We start from the raw sequence: 18,370 nt of genomic DNA on the forward strand, positions 1-18,370 counted from the left end.
TTTTGCATCTATATTCCTGAGACATATTGATCTGAAATTTTTGTTTCTTGTATTTGTCTTCTTTTGATATCAGGGTTTCATAGAGTGAGTTAGGAAATTTTCTCGTTTTAAATTTTCCAAAGAGGTTGTATGCAATTGGTATTATATCTTCCTTAAATATCTGGCAGAATTTACTGTTGAAGCCATCTAGGCCTGGGGATTTTTATTTGTTTGTTTGTTTTGTTCTTTGTAAGATTTTTAAAATACAAACTCAGTTTAATACATATAGGGCTATTCAGGTATCTATTTTTTCTTGAGTGAACTATGGTATTGTGTGTCTTTACAGGAATTTTTGGGCTTCCCTGATAGCTCAGTTGGTAAACAATCCACCTTCAAGGAGACCCTGGTTCGATTCCTGGGTCGGGGAGATCCCCTGGAGAAGGGCTAGGCTACCCACTCAGTATTCTTGGACTTCCCTTGTGGCTCAGCTGGTAAAGAATCCGCCTGCAATGTGTGAGACCTGGGTTCGATCCCTGGATTGAGGAGATTCCCCTGGAGAAGGGAAAGCCTACCCACTCCAGTATTCTGGCCTGGAGAATTTCATGAACTGTATAGTCCATAGGGTCGCAAAGAGTCAGACATGACTGAGTGACTTTCACTCACTCACTTCATTAACAGGAATTTTCCCACTCATCTAAGTTGTCAAATTTATTGGCATGTGTTTATAACATTCCCACATTAATCTTTTACTATTTGTAGAATCCATAGTGATTATATTGCTCTCATTTCTAATATTGGTGATTTGTGTCTTTTTTCCTTTTTTTCTCATTAATCAGGTTAGAGATTTATCAACATTAATGGTCTCAGAGAATCAGATTTTGGTTTCCTTTATTTTTTCTGTTTTTCTATTTTTATTTAATTGATTTGTGAATTTAGTTTTATTAGTTGTTTTATTATTTTCTTATGCTTATTTTGAGCTTAATTTGCTCTTCCTTTTCTAGTCACTGAAGATAAAAATTAAGACCATGATCTTGAGACTTCTTTACTTTTCTAATATAGACATTTAATGCTATAATTTTCTCCATAATGACTGCTTTAGTGGCATTCTCAAATTCTTGTATGTTGCATTTTATATTCTTTCAGTTTAAACTATTTTCAAATATCCTTTTTGATTTCTTTGACCCATGGTTTGTTTGTTTTAGGAAAATGTTATTTAGTTTCTAAGTATTTGGACATTTTCCAGATATCTTTCTGTTGTTATAGCTTCTGTGGTAGTTGTAGAATAGACTTTGTATGACTTGAATTTTTATAAATTTATTAAAACTTGTTTTATGACCCATGTGCACTTGAAAGAATGATATTCTGTGCTTTGGCAGTCAGAATGTTCTGTAATTGTCATTCAGTTGCTCAGTTGTGTCCAGCTCTTTGCGACTCCATGAACTGCAGCATGCCAGGCTTCTCTGTCCATCGCTATCTCCATGAGTTTTGCTCAAACTCATGTCCATTGAGTCAGTGATACCATCCAACCAGCTCATCCTCTGTTACCCTCTTCTCCCCTTGCCCCCAACTTCTAGAACTAGAATGTTCTAGTAAATGCCAAATCAACTTGGTTGATGATGTAGTTGGTCTTCTACATTCTTTACAGATTTTCTGCCTACTTGGTGTATCAGTTATTTACAAGGTATTTAAATATCTGAGTATAATTGAGAATTTGCTTATTTCTTTTTGCAGTTTCACCAGTTTGATGTCTTATATTTTGAAACTATTTTTAGGTATATAGACACTTGGGATGGTTATGTACTCTTGACTAATTGACCCTTCATCATAATGAAATGATCTTCATTATGGTAATATTCTTTGCTGTATAATATACTTTGATATTAATATAGAGACTCCAACTTTGTTTTTGACTGATTTTAGCAGATTATTTTCCCTTCTTTTACTTTTAATGTCATTGACTTTCTTATATGCAACGTATTGTTCAGTCTTGTATTTTTGTCTATTCTATCAATGTCTTTCTCTTAATTAGATCACTTACATTTAATGTTATTATTGTTACAGTCAGATTTAAGTCTATCATCTTGCTATTTATTTGCTATTTGTCCCAACTCTTCTTTGTTCCCTTTTTCCTCTTTTTTCCTATTGGATTATTTTTAAGACTCTATATTTATCTCCTTTGTTGTCACCTGTCACCTGTAACTGTATCTTTTTAAAAAATGTAATGGTTGCTGTAGGGTTTATATTATACATTTTTATCTTATCTCAGTCTACTTTCAAGTAGTATTACACTTTTATACATATAGCATAAGAACTTCACAATTTCATCCTCTCCTCTTAGCCTTGCCTGGAAAATCCCATGGACAGAGGAGCCTGGTAGGCTACAGTCCATGGGGTTGCAAAGAGCTGGACATGACTGAGCAACTTCACTTTCATTTTTTTTCTTAGCTTTTCACAACTATTTTCATAGATTTCATTTATATATTTCATAAGCCAGGGAATACATTATTTTTCATTTAAATAGTTGATTATTTTTTAAGGAGATTTAAGCAATATGAAAACAGTCTTACATATTGGTCTATGTAAGTATAATTTTTCATCGCTCTCAATTCCTTTGTGTAGATCTAGATTTCCATTTGTTACCATTTTTCTTCCTTTTGAAAGATTTCCTTTAACATTTCTTGGGAACATTGGACTGCAAATCTACTGGTGGTGAATTCTTTCAGATTTTGATTTTGAAAGATATTTTCACTGGTATCGAATTTCAGCTTGACATTGTTTTCCTTTCCATACTTTAAATATGTTGCTTCACTCTCTTCTTATGTGCTTAATTTCCTCCAAGAAACCTGCTCTCATCATCTTTTTTTTTAATTGTGAACTTAGCCTAACTTTATTGACGGATTTATTAATTTTTAAAAGTTTTTTTCACTTTATTTTTTTGGAGGCTAATTACTTTACAATATTGTGTTGGTTTTGCCATACATTGACATGAATCTGCCACGGGTGTACATGTGTTCCCCATCCTGAACCCCCCTCCCACCTCCCTCCCCATCCCATCCTTCTGGGTCATCCCAGTGCACCAGCCCTGAGCACCCTGTATCATGCATCAAACCTGGACTGGCAATCCTTTTCACATATGATAATATACATGCCATTATGTATTTCAATGCCATTCTCCCAAACCCTCTCCCACAGAGTCTGAAAGACTATTCTATACATCTGTGTCTCTTTTGCTGTCTCGCATACAGGGTTATCATTACCATCTTTCTAATTCCATATATATGCATTATTATACTGTATTGGTGTTTTTCTTTCCAGCTTACTTCACTCTGTATAATAGGCTCCAGTTTCATCCACCTCATTAGAACTGATTCAAATGTATTCTTTTTAATAGCTGAGTAATATTCCATTGTGTATATGTACCACAGCTTTCTTATCCATTCGTCTGCTGATGGACATCTAGTTTGCTTCCATGTCCTGGCTATTATAAACAGTGCTGCGATGAACATTGGCGTACACGTGTCTCTTTCCCTTCTGGTTTCCTCAGTGTGTATGCCCAGCAGTAGGATTGCTGGGTCATATGGCAGTCCTATTTCCAGTTTTTTAAAGAATCTCCACACTGTTCTCCATAGTGGCTGTACTAGTTTGCATTCCCATCAACAGTGTAAGAAGGTTCCCTTTTCTCCACACCCTCTCCAGCATTTATTGCTTGTAAACTTTTGGATCGCAGCCATTCTGACTGGCGTGAAATGGTACCTCATTGTGGTTTTGATTTGCATTTCTCTAGTAATGAGTGATGTTGAGCATCTTTTCATGTGTGTGTTAGCCATCTGTATGTCTTCTTTGGAGAAATGTCTGTTTAGTTCTTTGGCCCATTTTTTGATTGGGTCGTTTATTTTTCTGGAATTGAGCTGCAGGAGTTGCTTGTATATTTTTGAGATTAATTTTTCGTCAGTTGCTTGGTTTGCTATTATTTTCTCCCATTCTGAAGGCTGTCTTTTCACCTGGTTTATAGTTTCCTTTGTTGTGCAAAAGCTTTTAATTTTAATTAGGTCCCATTTATTTTTGCTTTTATTTCCAGTATTCTGGGATGTGGGTCGTAGAGGATCCTGCTGTGATTTATGTAGGAGAGTGTTTTGCCTGTGTTTTCCTCTAGGAGTTTTATACTTTCTGGCCTTACGTTAGATCTTTAATCCATTTTGAGTTTATTTTTGTGTATACTGTTAGAAAGTGTTCTAATTTCATTTATTTTACAAATGGTTGACCAGTTTTACCAGCACCACTTGTTAAAAAGATTGTCTTTTCTCCACTGTATATCCTTGCCCCCTTTGTCAAAGATAAGGTGTCCATAGGTGCGTGGATTTATCTCTGTGCTTTCTGTTTTGTTCCATTGATCTGTATTTCTGTCTTTGTGCCAGTACCATACTGTCTTGATGACTGTGGCTTTGTAGTAGAGCCTGAAGTCAGGCAACTTGATTCCTCCAGTTCCATTCTTCTTTCTCAAGATTGCTTTGGCTATTCGAGGTTTTTTGTATTTCCATACAAATTGTGAAATTATTTGTTCTAGTTCTGTGAAAAATACCATTGGTAGCTTGATAGGGATTGCATTGAATCTATAGATTGCTATATTGATTGCTATATTGATATATCACTATATTGATTCTTCTGATCCATGAACATGGTATTTTTCTCCATCTATTTGTGTCCTCTTCGATTTCTTTCACCAGTGCTTTATAGTTTTCTATATATAGGTCTTTTGTTTCTTTAGGTAGATATACTCCTAAGTATTTTATTCTTTTCATTGCAATGGTGAATGGAATTGTTCCCTTAATTTCTCTTTCTCTTTTCTCATTGTTAGTGTATAGGAATGCAAGGGATTTCTGTGTGTTGATTTTATATCCTGCAACTTTGCTATATTCATTAATTAGCTCTAGTAATTTTCTGATGGAATCTTTAGGGTTTTCTATGTATAGGATCATGTCATCTGCAAACAGTGAGAGTTTTACTTCTTCTTTTCCAATTTGGATTCCTTTTATTTCTTTTTCTGCTCTGACTGCTGTGGCCAAAACTTCCAAAACTATGTTGAATAGTAGTGGTGAGAGTGGGTACCCTTGTCTTGTTCTTGACTTTATGGGAAATGCTTTCAATTTTTCACCATTGAGGATAATATTTGCTGTCAGTTTGTCATATATAGCTTTAATTATATTGAGATGTGTTCCTTCTATTCCTGCTTTCTGGAGGGTTTTTATCATATAAGGATGTTGAATTTTGTCAAAGGCTTTCTCTGCATCTATTGAGATAATCATATGGTTTTCATTTTTCTATTTGTTAATGTGGTATATTATGTTGATTGATTTGCAGATGTTGATGAATCTTTGCATCCCTGGGATAAAGCCCACTTGGTCATGATGTATGATCTTTTAATATGTTGTTGGATTCTGTTTGCTAGAATTTTGTTAAGGATTTTTGCATCTATGTTCATCAGTGATATTGGCCTATAGTTTTCTTTTTTGTGTGTGGCATCTTTGTCTGGTTTTGGTATTAGGGTGATGGTGGCCTTATAGAATGAATTTGGAAGTTTACCCTCCTCTGCAGATGGCAACCCACTCCAGTGTTCTTGCCTGGAGAATCCCAGGGACGGGGAAGCCTGGTGGGCTGCTGTCTCTGGGGTCGCACAGAGTTGGACACAACTGAAGCAACTTAGCAGCAGCAGCAATTTTATGGAAGAGTTTGAGTAGGATAGGTGTTAGCTCTTCTCTAAATTTTTGGTAGAATTCAGCTGTGAAGCCGTCTGGTCCTGGGCTTTTGTTTGCTGGAAGATTTCTGATTACAGTTTCAATTTCTGTGCTCGTGATGGGTTTGTTAAGATTTTCCATTTCTTCCTGGTTCAGTTTTGGAAAGTTGTACTTTTTGCAGAATTTGTCCATTTTTTCCAATTTGTCCATTTCATTGGCATATGGTTGCTGATAGTAGTCTCTTATGATCCTTTGTATTTCTGTGTTGTGATCTCTCCATTTTCATTTCTAATTTTGTTGATTTGATATTTCTCCATTTGTTTCTTGATGAGTCTGGCTAATGGTTTGTCAATTTTATTTAACTTCTCAAAGAACCAGCTTTTGGCTTTGTTGATTTTTGCTATGGTCTCTTTTGTTTCTTTTGCATGTATATTTCTGCCCTTATTTTTAAGATTTCTTTCCTTCTACTAACCCTGGGGTTCTTCATTTCTTCCTTTTCTAGTTGCTTTAGGTGTAGAGTTAGGTTATTTATTTGACTTTTTTCTTGTTTCTTGAGGTATGCCTGTATTGCTATGAACCTTCCCCTTAGCACTGCTTTTACAGTGTCCCATAGGTTTTGGGTTGTGTTTTCATTTTCATTCGTTTCTATGTATATTTTGATTTCTTTTTTGATTTCTTCTGTGATTTGTTGGTTATTCAGCAGCGTGTTGTTCAGCCTCCATATGTTAGAATCTTTAATAGTTTTTCTCCTGTAATTGAGATCTAATCTTACTGCATTGTGGTCAGAAAAGATGCTTGGAATGATTTCAATTTTTTTGAATTTACCAAGGCTAGATTTATGGCCCAGGATGTGATCTATCCTGGAGAAGGTTCTGTATGAACTTGAGAAAAACATGAAATTCATTGTTTTGGGGTGAAATGTCCTATAGATATCAATTAGGTCTAAGTGGTCTATTGTATCATTTAAAGTTTGTGTTTCCTTGTTAATTTTCTGTTTAGTTGATCTATCCGTAGGTGTGAGTGGAGTATTAAAGTCTCCCACTATTATTGTGTTATTATTAATTTCCCCTTTCATACTTGTTAGCATTTGTCTTACATATTGCGGTACTCCTATGTTGGGTGCATATATATTTATAATTGTTATATCTTCTTCTTGGATGGATCCTTTGATCATTATGTAGTATCCTTCTTTGTCTCTTTTCACAGCCTTTGTTTTAAAGTCTATTTTATCTAATATGAGTATTGCTATTCCTGCTTTCTTTTGGTCTCTATTTGCATGGAATATTTTTTTCCAGCCCTTCACTTTCAGTCTGTATATGTCCCTTGTTTCAGGGTGGGTCTCTTGTAGACAACATATATAGGGGTCTTGTTTTTGTATCCATTCAGCCAGTCTTTGTCTTTTGGTTGGGGCATTCAACCCATTTACATTTAAGGTAATTATTGATAAGTATGATCCCGTTGCCATTTACTTTATTGTTTTGCATTCGAGTTTATACACCCTTTTGTGTTTCCTGTCTAGAGAAGATCCTTTAGTATTTGATGGAGAGCTGGTTTGGTGGTGCTGAATTCCCTCAGCTTTTGCTTGTCTGTAAAGCTTTTGATTTCTCCTTCATATTTGGATGAGATTCTTGCTGGGTACAGTAATCTGGGCTGTAGGTTATTTTCTTTCATCATTTTAAGTATGTCTTGTCATTCCCTTCTGGCCTGAAGAGTTTCTGTTGAAAGATCAGCTGTTATCCTTATGGGAATCCCCTTGTGTGTTATTTGTTGTTTTTCCCTTGCTGCTTTTAATATTTGTTCTTTGTGTTTGATCTTTGTTAATTTGATTAATATGTGTCTTGGGGTGTTCCGTCTTGGGTTTATCCTGTTTGGGACTCTCTGGGTTTCTTGGACTTGGGTGACTATTTCCTTCCCCATTTTAGGGAAGTTTTCAACTATTATCTCCTCAAGTATTTTCTCATGGCCTTTCTTTTTGTCTTCTTCTGGGACTCCTGTGATTCCAATGTTGGGGCATTTAACATTGTCCCTGAGGTCTCTGAGATTGTCCTCATTTCTTTTAATTCTTTTTTCTTTTTTCCTCTCTATTTCATTTATTTCTACCATTCTGTCTTCTACCTCACTAATCCTATCTTCTGCCTCCATTATTCTACTGTTGGTTCCCTCCAGAGTGTTTTTGATCTCATTTATTGCATTATTCATTATATATTAACTCTTTTTTATTCCTTCTAGGTCCTTATTAAACGTTTCTTGCATCTTCTCGATCCTTGTCTCCAGGCTATTTATCTGTAACTCCATTTTGTTTTCAAGATTTTGGATCATTTTTACTATCATTAGTCGGAATTCTTTATCAGGTATATTCCCTATCTCTTCCTCTTTTGTTTGGTTTGGTGGGCATTTATCCTGTTGCTTTTCTGCTGGGTATTTCTCTGCCTTTTCATCTTGTTTATATTGCTATGTTTGGGGTGGCCTTTCCGTATTCTGGCAGTTTGTGGTTCCTCTTTATTGTGGAGGTTCCTCCCTGTGAGTGAGGTTGGACGTGTGGCTTGCAAAGTTTCCTGGTTAGGGAAGCTTGTGTTGGTGTTCTGGAGGGTGAAGCTGGATTTCTTCTCTCTCAAGTGCACTGAAGTGTCCAGTAATGAGTTTTGAGATGTCAATGGGTTTGGTGTAACTTTGGGCAGGCTGTATATTGAAGCTCAGGGCTATGTTCCTGTGTTGTTGGAAAATTTGCGTGGTATGTCTTGCTCTGGAACTTGTTGGCCTTTGGGTGGTGCTTGGTTTCAGTGTAAGTATGGAGGCATTTTATGAGCTCCTATCGATTAATGTTCCCTGGAGTCAGGAGTTCTCTGGTGTTCTCAGGATTTGAACTTAAGCCTCCTGCCTCTGGTTTTCAGTCTTATTCTTACAGTAGCCTCAAGATTTCTCCATCTATACAGCACCAGTGATAAAACATCTAGGTTAATGATGAAAAATTTCTCCACAGTGAGGGACACCCCAAGAGTTACACAGAGTTACATGGAGACGAGAAGAGGGAGGAGGGAGATAGAGGTGACCAGGAGAAGAAGAGGGGGAATCAAAAGGGAGAGAGTAGGCTAGCCAGTAATCACTTCCCTATGTGCTCTCCACAGTCTGGACCACTCAGAGATGTTCACAGAGTTACACAGAGAAGGGAAGAGGGAGGAAGAGGACAGAGGTGACCAGGAGGATAAAGGGGGGAATCAAAAGGAGAGACAGATCCAGCCAGTAATCAGTCCCCTAAGTGTTCTCCACAGCCCGGAACACACAAAGAGATTCACAGAGTTGGGTAGAGAAGAGAAGGGGGAGGGAGGAGATAGAGGCAACCTAGTGGAGAGTCCAAAGGGGGAGAGAGCAATCCAGCCAGTAATCTTGCTCCCAAGTAAAAATGGGTACTGAAGATTGGGTTCTTAAAGGTACAAAATTGATAACAAATACCAAAAAGCAAAGATTAAAAATCTAGAGTAGAGGTTAGATTCTCAAAAATACAATATTAAAGGAAAAAATAGTCACAAAATTATAAAATATATATATATGAAATTTGCTTTAAAAATTGGGTCTTTTTTTTGCAAAGTAATAGTAGGTTATAAAAATGAAAATTAAAGGAGTAATAGAGGACTTAAATTTTTTTTTAATTAAAAAAATGATAATAGTGAAAATATATCTAGGACTTTCTCTGGTGTTGTTGTGGACGGTGTGGGATCAGTTCGTTTTCAGATAGTTCCTTGATCCAGCTTACACTTCTCAAGATCTATAGGCCCCTTCCTATGTAGTTGGTACTAACTACAGGGTTTTAATCTATTGCACCTGTCACTTCCAAAGTGGTTCCCTCTGTTTATTTTAGCGTCTTCTGTTTGCTGGCCTCTTCAGTGTCTAAGTTCCGCCCTGACACAAGGGGGCGATGGTGGTCACTTTTTTAGGCTCACTTGTTCAATCGTGCAGTGTTGAGGGAGGAACACTGCAAAAAAAAATATCACTGGCGTTTGTGGGGACTGCTCCCAGTGTCTCACCCACACTGGGTTTGCCCCTGCTCATGGCATGTGTGCTTTCCCAGTCTACACTGCTCAGGCTCTAGCTTGCTCTGCCGGGAACTGTCTGAGGTGGGCCCTGCACTTAGCCGTTCAGGTTCAGGTTCTCAGGTACTCCACAAAGGCGCAGACTTGAATGGGCCTGCGTTTTGTGCCCTTCCCCGATCCAAGCAGCTCAGGTGACCAGGTGTTTGGCGAGCGCAGTCACTACGACTTATCACCTCCCCCATCCCTGCCGTTCTGTTTTCTGGGTGTACAACCAGCACGCCTTCTCAAGTGTGCCTTGTGTCTCTTCTGGGGAGCTGATCTCTGACTGTGACCCTCCTGGTGGATGTCAACTGTCCAGAATCCCAAGGAGTCTTGGTTAGCAAGGAAGCCTGCTTGCAGTTTGGTAGATGATGCCTCTCTGGGGCTGCTATTGCCCCTTTCTGGCTCTGGATGCCCCCGCCTGCCTGTCCCCGGCCAGGGAAGGGCCGGTCCGCAGCCAGCTAGCTCTGCTCAGTCCTTTGTTCTGTGAGCGGGCCTGGCGGTGTCTTAGGGCTTTTCTCAGGATAGCTATCCCACACTCTGGGTTGCTATCTCTAGTTAGTTCCCTCAGATTGTCCTCGGGGTATTCAGGCCTGGTCCTTACCCTTAGCAATGCAGCCTGCCCTCCCTGTCCTGCCCCCGCTTGCTAGAGGCGGATGCAAGCATCTGCGCTGCTTCTCTGCTGGGAGTTGCCTTTAGGCACGTAATCTGTGGGTTTTAATTTATTTTTCCTCCCAGTTATGTTACCCTCTGAGTTTCCAAGGCTCACCACAGATTCGCCGGTGAGAGTGTTTCCTGGTGTTTGGAAACTTCTTTCTTTTTTAAGACTCCCTTCCCGGGACGGATCTCCGTCCCTACCTCTTTTGTCTTTCTTTTTATCTTTTATATTTTTTCCTACCTCCTTTCAAAGATAATGGGCTGCCTTTCTGGGTGCCTGATGTCTTCTGCCAGCATTCAGAAGTTGTATTGTGGAATTTGCTCAGCATTCAAATGTTCTTTCCATGAATTTGTGGGGGAGAAAGTGGTCTCCCGTCCTATTCCTCCACCATTTTAGGACCGCCCTCTCATCATCTTTTTAAAAATACTAATATTTTCTTTTTCCTGACTACTTATAAAATTCTCTCTTTATCATGGTTTTGAGCAGTTTGGTTACAATGTGTTTTGGTGTCCTTTTCTGTTTCCTGTGTTTAGTGTGCATTTAGCTCCTGAAATCTCTGACTTTTTACTTTTCCTTAAATTTGGAAAAATTTTGGCCACTATTTCTTCAAACACTTTTTCTGTCCCCTCTGCAATCCACTTTTCTTTAGGGATTGAAATTACATATATATTAGGCAAGTTGAAGTTCTTTCACAGCTCACTGGTTTTTTAAGATGGTTTTTTTTCTATCACTACATCTGCAAGTTCATGCATCTTTTCATCTGTAATATCTGATCTTCCATTAATCTCATCTAGTATATTTTCATCTCACATATAAGTTTCATGTTGAGAAGTTCAATTTGGCTTTTTATATTCCATGTCTCTAGTTAACTTTTTAAAAATAGCTAACATTTTAAACATATGGAATATAATTGTATAACCCTTAATATTCTTTTATGCTAACTTAATATCTGGGTCAGTTTTGACTGATTCATCTTCTCCTTATGGGCTGTTCTCTTGCCTATTTGCATGCCTGGTGATCTTTGTTTGGATGTTAAAGTTTATTAATTTCAACCTGTTGAGTGCTGGCTGTTTTTGTATTCCTATCAACACCCTTGAATTTTGCCCTCTGATACAGTTACTTGGAAACAGTTTTATCTTTTTAGGTCTTACTTTCCTGGTTTGTTATGTGGATCTAAGCAGAGCTCACCCAAGGGCTAATTATTCTCCACTACTGATTATTATACTAATTATTCTCCACTACTTCCTTGTGGCTCAGATGTAATGAGGGAGACCCAGGTTTGATTCCTGGGTCAGGGAAAATCCCCTGGAGAAGGGAATGGCAACCAACTCCAATATTCTTAGATCTTCTCTGGTGGTTCAGAGAGTAAAGAATCTGCCTGCAATGTGGGAGACCCAGGTTCGATCCCTACATCAGGAAGATCCTCTGGAGAAGGGAATGGCTACTCACTCCAGTATTCTTGCCTAGAGAATTCCAAGGACAGAGGAGCTTGGTGACAGTCCAAAAGAGTCAGACATACTTGAGTGACTAACACACCAATAAAAACTTTCTGAATACTTTACCCTCTGCCTCATGAATTATGAGTTTTTCCAGTCTGGTCAGTGGGAACAGGCGCTGCCAGCCTTGGTGAGTGCCAGATACTTCCTTTCAATCTTCTTAGAGGAATCTTTCTCCAGACTCAAGTAATTTTCTTACATATATGCTATCAGTATTCCCCCTTTCTTGAGGATGCTCATCTCTGGGGTCTTCTCTGTGCTGCTCTATCCTCTCTAATAATCTGTTCTGTGCATTACAGCCTCCTTGGTCTTCCCAGATGCTCAGCTGTGTTTCCTCGACTCAGCCCACAGGGTAACTTCTGGGTTACCCTGCATGATCCAAAAACTTTTTCAAAGCAATAAGCTGGGGCAATCAAGCATCTCACTTTGTTTCACTTTTCCATTTCTCGTGTCTCATGGCCTGTCTTTTGACAACCATTGTTTCATACCCTTTTTGCCTATGGCTGTTTTGTTGTTGTTACTTGGTAGGTTTTTTGTTGATTGGTTGGTTACTTAAGGTGAGAGGATAAATCTCATCCCTTATCTCATCTTAGCTGGAAGTGAAAGTTTAACATGTCACTTTTTTCCCATTTCAAAGTTACCTGGGGTTCAACAGATCTAATCTGAGCTCTTTGAGTTGATTCCTACTGACATATATATAGAGAGAGACATATATATATATGTCATATATAATATATAAAATACATCAGTATGTATGTATATAAACATACATATATATATATATATATACACATATGATACATACATAGGACAAAGAATGTTTGATTTAGTTAAAACTTGAAATCCATCTGAAAGAAGTTAGTACTAGTCACTAGGAGCTTTTTGGACAGAAGCTACTTGTTTCAAAGAAGCCATGGGTATAGTGTTGAAATTTTCTTAAATTCTAACCCCAACTTCTAGGAAAAATATGTATTTCTAAAAGTAATGGTGGAAATTATCATTAATACTTTTGTTTTCTTATTTAAAAATTAGAGGGTAATGTATATAAAAATATGCAAGAATCACAGGAAACTCACATATCCAACCACCTGGATGAAATTGTTGCTGCCGTCAGCATAACACCTAGAAGGAAACTGCAAAACCAGCTGCTTCAGAGAGCACTGTTCCAGCCTCCTCGGGAGAAACTCCGCCTCTCTGAAGAGAAAGCCAAGTCCTATGCCAGCAGTCATGAGGTAAGGAACCTTTCTTTTTATACTCGTGCCCTGGTCACTGAGGAGCAGGATACTTCAGGTTGCATTCCTACTCTGAGGAGTTTGGCACAGGAGGAAATACACGACAGTGCCTTTTCACAGTGTGAGTGATGCGGTACCTCAGGGCACAGTCGACACGTTGTTTGCTGAATGAGTGCACAAAGGAACAAAGGAGTCTGCCCTGACCTTTGACAAGTGTGTACTAGACGGACTGGTTGTGGCGTTGACCTGCTAAAGTGGTTTCCCATGAGTCAGGAAGTATTTCTTGAGCTCCTCCTGTGTGCCAGGTCTCAGCACTGGAACACAGCACAAAGCAGATGAAGATTCTACTCTCAAGGAGCTTGTATTTCTTAAATTCTTAATCTGTTCTCTGCATACTTCTTTACCATCTCTCTTCAGGGTTTTATTCATTTACTCATTCATTCAATATGTATTTCTCTACTACCTCTTATGTTCAGTTCGGTTCAGTCAGTCGTGCCCAACTCTTTGCAACCCCATGGACTGCAGCATGCCAGGCCTCCCTATTCATCACCAAGTCCCGGAGTTTACTCAAACTCATGTCCATTGAGTCAGTAATGTCATCCAACCATCTCATTCTCTGTTGTCCCCTTCTCCTCCCACCTTCAATCTTTCCCAGCATCAGGGTCTTTTCAAATGAGTCAGCTCTTCACATCAGGTGGCCAAAGTATTGGAGTTTCAGCTTCAACATGTGCCGGGTCCTAATTTGTCCATTTATTTATTTCACAAAGATTTACTATGTACCCAGTGTGTGCCAGGCTTCTCTGATAGCTCAGTTAGTAAAGACTCTGCCTGCAATGCAGGAGACCGTGGTTGGATTCCTGGGTCAGGAAAATGCACTAGAGAAGGGATAGGCTACCCACTCCAGTATTCTTGGGCTTCTCTTGTGGCTTGGCTGGTAAAGAATCTGCCTGAAATGCGGGAAACCTGGGTTCGATCCCTGGGTTGGGAAGATGCCCTGGAGAAAGGAAAGCCTACCCACTCCAGTATTCTGGCCTGGAGAATTTCATGGACTGACTGTATAGTCCATGGGTTGGCAATGATTCAGACATGACTAAGCGACTTTCACTTCACTTCTAATGTGTACCAGGTGCTGTGCAGGGGCTCGGGGCATGAATGGGAAAGCTATAACCTCTGCCTCAGAGGATCTCATGGCCTGGTTGGGAAGATAGATAAATAATGATGGTCAGCATAAGTTCTGTGACAGACACAAACTCAGGTTATACAGGTGCAAAACCTGGAGTTGAGGGGAGGAGGTGTGAGCAGTGACCCTAGAGTCGGAGGAGCAATAGCACCTGAGGCATGCTCTGGGGATGGGGGCTACTTGGGCTGCACTGATAACAGTGCTTAGGTAGGAGAGAGGGCCCGGTAGCACAGGGGACAGTAGTGCTTTGAGTGGAGGTGGCAGATGGCTGAGAGTCAATGGTCTGAGGGCGCACAGCCTGTTTGGTGAAATACATGGAACTATCTGGGAAGCAGGCTTTAGTTATACAGGGAAGGAACCGAGGTTGAATTACAGACCACAGCTGGGGCCCAGAGAGTGTTCAGCACCCAGAAAAAGTTTACAGTTTCTCTTCAGGGTGCTGGAAACTATCACAGGATTATAAGCCAGAAAGGGCCATGAGCAAGTCTGAGTTTTTGGAATGATCACTCAGACCTCAGATGCCTGAATAGAGGAGGAAGAGAAGGGACGTAAATTGGAGGAGGAGGGCCCATTCAGAGGGCATTTGTGATACTCCTGGCAAGCAATTATGAGGGCCTAAAATACGGCAGAGGCAGTTCAGTTCAGTTCAGTTCAGTTCAGTTGCTCAGTCGTGTCCGACTCTTTGTGACCCCATGAATCGCAGCACACCAGGCTTCCCTGTCCATCACCAACTCACAGAGTTTACCCAAACTCATGTCCATCGAGTTGGAGATGCCATCCAGCCATCTCATCCTCTGTCTTCCCCTTCTACTCCTGCCCCCAATCCCTCCTAGCATCAGAGTCTTTTCCAATAAGTCAACTCTTTGCATGAGGTGCTGAAGTATTGGAGTTTCACCTTCAGCATCAATCCTTCCAATGAACACCCAGGACTGATCTCCTTTAGGATGGACTGGTTGGATCTCCTTGCAGTCCAAGGGACTCTCAAGAGTCTTCTCCAACACCACAGTTCAAAAGCATCAATTCTTTGGCACTCAGCTTTCTTCACAGTCCAACTCTCACATCCATACACGACCACTGGAAAACCATAGCCTTGACTAGATGGGCCTTTGTTGGCAAAATAATGTCTCTGCTTTTGAATATGCTATCTAGGTTGGTCATAACTTTCCTTCCAAGGAGTAAGCGTCTTTTAATTTCATGGCTGCAATTACCATCTGCAGTAATTTTGGAGCCCAAAAAAATAAAGTTTGACACTGTTTCCACTGTTTCCCCATCTATTTCCCATGAAGTGATGGGACCAGATGCCATGATCTTCGTCTTCTGAATGTTGAGCTTTAAGCCAACTTTTTCACTTTCCTCTTTCACTTTCATCAAGAGGCTTTTTAGTTCCTCTTCACTTTCTGCCATAAGGGTGGTGTCATCTGCATATCTGAGGTTATTGATATTTCTCCCAGCAATCTTGATTCCAGCTTGTGCTTCTTCCAGCCCAGCATTTCTCATGATATACTCTGCATATAAGTTAAATAAGCAGGGTGACAATATACAGCCTTGACGTACTCCTTTTCCTATTTGGAACCAGTCTGTTGTTCCATGTCCAGTTCTAACTGTTGCTTCCTGACCTGCATATAGGTTTCTCAGGAGGCAGATCAGGTGGTCTGGTATTCCCATCCCTTGAAGAATTTTCCACAGTTTATTGTGGCCCACCCAGTCAAAGGCTTTGGCATAGTCAATAAAGCAGAAATAGATGTTTTTCTGGAATCCTGTTGCTTTTTCAATGACCCAGCAGATGTTGGCAATTTGATCTCTGGTTCCTCTTCCTTTTCTAAAACCAGCTTGAACATCTGGAAGTTCACAGTTCATGTATTGCTGAAGCCTGGCTTGGAAAGTTATGAGCATTACTATACTAGCATGTGAGATGAGTGCAATTGTGTGGTAGTTTGAGCATTCTTTGGCAAAGGCAGTAGAGATACTAAAAACTTTTGATAAGAGTCTGGAAATATGAATTGGTGAAACCTGGTAACAGAGGGGGCATAGGAGTTGGAGAGACAAGAGTGAGCCCGAGAGGGCATATACAGTCCTGACTGCGGTTTCAGCCAGCTTGGGAGACCAGGGACTTGTCAGTCCCCTTTGTTACTGTTGTGAATGCAGGAAGAAGAGCCAGGAACAGGGAGAGAAGGTGTGAATTTGGTCTTGATATTCATTACGCACCAGATGTCCTCTAGTCCTACTATGTGCCCGTCTGTGTGCTATGTAGGTGTCAGCTGGCAGCCTGCTCCCCAGAATTATGCGAGAGAATCAAGCCCTAGTGCCCAAAGGCATTTGGTGTATGTGAAGGATCAACTCCTCTTCTATGCATCTAAAATGGTTGTTGTTTAGTCGCTAAGTAATGTCCAACTCTTTTGAGTTGGCAAGAATTTCTGAGGCAAGAATACTGGGTTGCCATTTCCTTCTCCATAGGATCTTACGTAGCTGGGATCAAACCCACATCTCCTGCATCAGCAGGCAGGTTCTTTACCACTAAGCCACCAGGGAAGCCCATCTAGAATGGTGCCGAATCATTTCCTGTGATGCAAAGTTCAGATGAAGAACGCCTGGATTCAGTGGTGAACAGGACAGACAGCCGCACGCCCCCATGCAGCTAAGGAGCAGTCCACTTTGTAAATAACTAGCTAACCAGAGATGATGCCAAGTGTTCTGGAGGAAATACGGTGGGCCTGTCGTAGGTGAGGGAGGGTCCCTGTGAGGAGGTGTCATCTGAGCTGACACCTGAAGGAGAGAAGGATCCAGCACTGAGGAGGTGAGGAAGAGGAGCTCTAGGGAGAGGGAACAGCACACATAAAATTTTGGTTTGGCGCAAGCAGCGTAACTGTGTGAAGTGATGAGAAGAAGCTTTGGGCGGATGTGAAATGCCACTGGAGAGGCAAGTCTTTCCAAGTCTCAAGTGCCCTAGGAAGCCTTTAAAGTGTTTTTAAGAAAGTATTAACTTGACTATTTGCCTCTTGAAATACCATTCTTTGGTAATTTTTTACTATAAAAAACTTATCAACTTACAGAAAAGTTGTAAGATGTACCAATTGGTAACATTTACTTTACATTTCTTCACACACACTGCCATTATTTTTCTGAATATCAGAGAGTAAGTCAAAAATACATGGTCTTTTACCCCTAAAGATGTCAGTGCCTATTTCCTAAGAATAAAGGAATGTCTCCAACATAACCACACTACAATTATTGAAGTTCATTTCAGTTCAGTCACTCAGTCATGTCCAACTATTTGCAACCCCATGGACTGCAGCATGCCAGGCCTCCCTGTCCATCACCAACTCCCAGAGCTCACTCAAACTCATATTCATCGAGTTGGTGATGCCATCCAACCATCTCATCCTCTGTTGTGCCCTTTTCCTCCCACCTTCAATCTTTCCTAGCATCGGGGTCTTTTCCAGTGAGTCAGTTCTTTGCATCAGGTGCCCAAAGTATTGGAGTTTCAGTTTCAGCATCAGTCATTCCAATGAATATTGGACTGATTTCCTTTAGGATTGACAGGTTGGATCTCCTTGCAGTCCAAAGGACTCTCAAGAGTCTTCTCCAGCACCACAGTTCAAAAGCATCAGTTGTTCAGCCCTAAGCTTTCTTTCAGAGAAGGCAATGGCACCCCACTCCAGTACTCTTGCCTGGAAAATCCCATGGATGGAGGAGCCTGGTAGGCTGCTGTCCATGGGATCGCTAGGAGTCGGACACAACTGAGCGACTTCATTTTCACTTTTCACTTTCATGCATTGGAGAAGGAAATGGCAACCCACTCCAGTGTTCTTGCCTGGAGAATCCCATGGACGGAGAAGCCTGGTAGGCTGCCGTCCATGGGGTTGCACAGAGTCGGACACAACTGAAGTGACTTAGCAGCAGCAGCAGCAGCAAGCTTTCTTTATAGTCCAACTCTCACATCCATATATGACTACTGGAAAAACCATAGCTTTAACTAGACAGACCTTTGTTGGCAAAGTAATGTCTCTGCTTTTTAATAATGCTGTC

The 18,370-nt window shown here is 40.3% G+C and overlaps 1 protein-coding gene across 10 annotated transcripts in view; it reads left to right on the forward strand.

Moving 5' to 3' along the window:
- TTC23 (tetratricopeptide repeat domain 23) overlaps positions 1–18,370 on the forward strand; it is a 160,433-nt gene that overhangs the window by 39,913 nt on the left and 102,150 nt on the right. For 8 of the 10 annotated variants that reach the window (XM_061394261.1, XM_061394264.1, XM_061394266.1 and 5 more), the window contains one exon: positions 12,965–13,164. The exons of 1 other annotated variant lie outside the window; for it this stretch is intronic. In XM_061394261.1, the coding sequence (XP_061250245.1) occupies positions 12,985–13,164 (180 nt within the window). In that variant the 5' untranslated portion in view covers positions 12,965–12,984. Of the gene's footprint in view, positions 1–1,659; positions 1,827–12,964; positions 13,165–18,370 lie in introns of those variants that run through there. One more of the 10 variants, XM_061394263.1, reaches the window with a different exon arrangement.

This window comes from Bos javanicus, chromosome 21 (assembly GCF_032452875.1).
Source record: "Bos javanicus breed banteng chromosome 21, ARS-OSU_banteng_1.0, whole genome shotgun sequence".
NCBI lineage: Eukaryota > Metazoa > Chordata > Mammalia > Artiodactyla > Bovidae > Bos > Bos javanicus.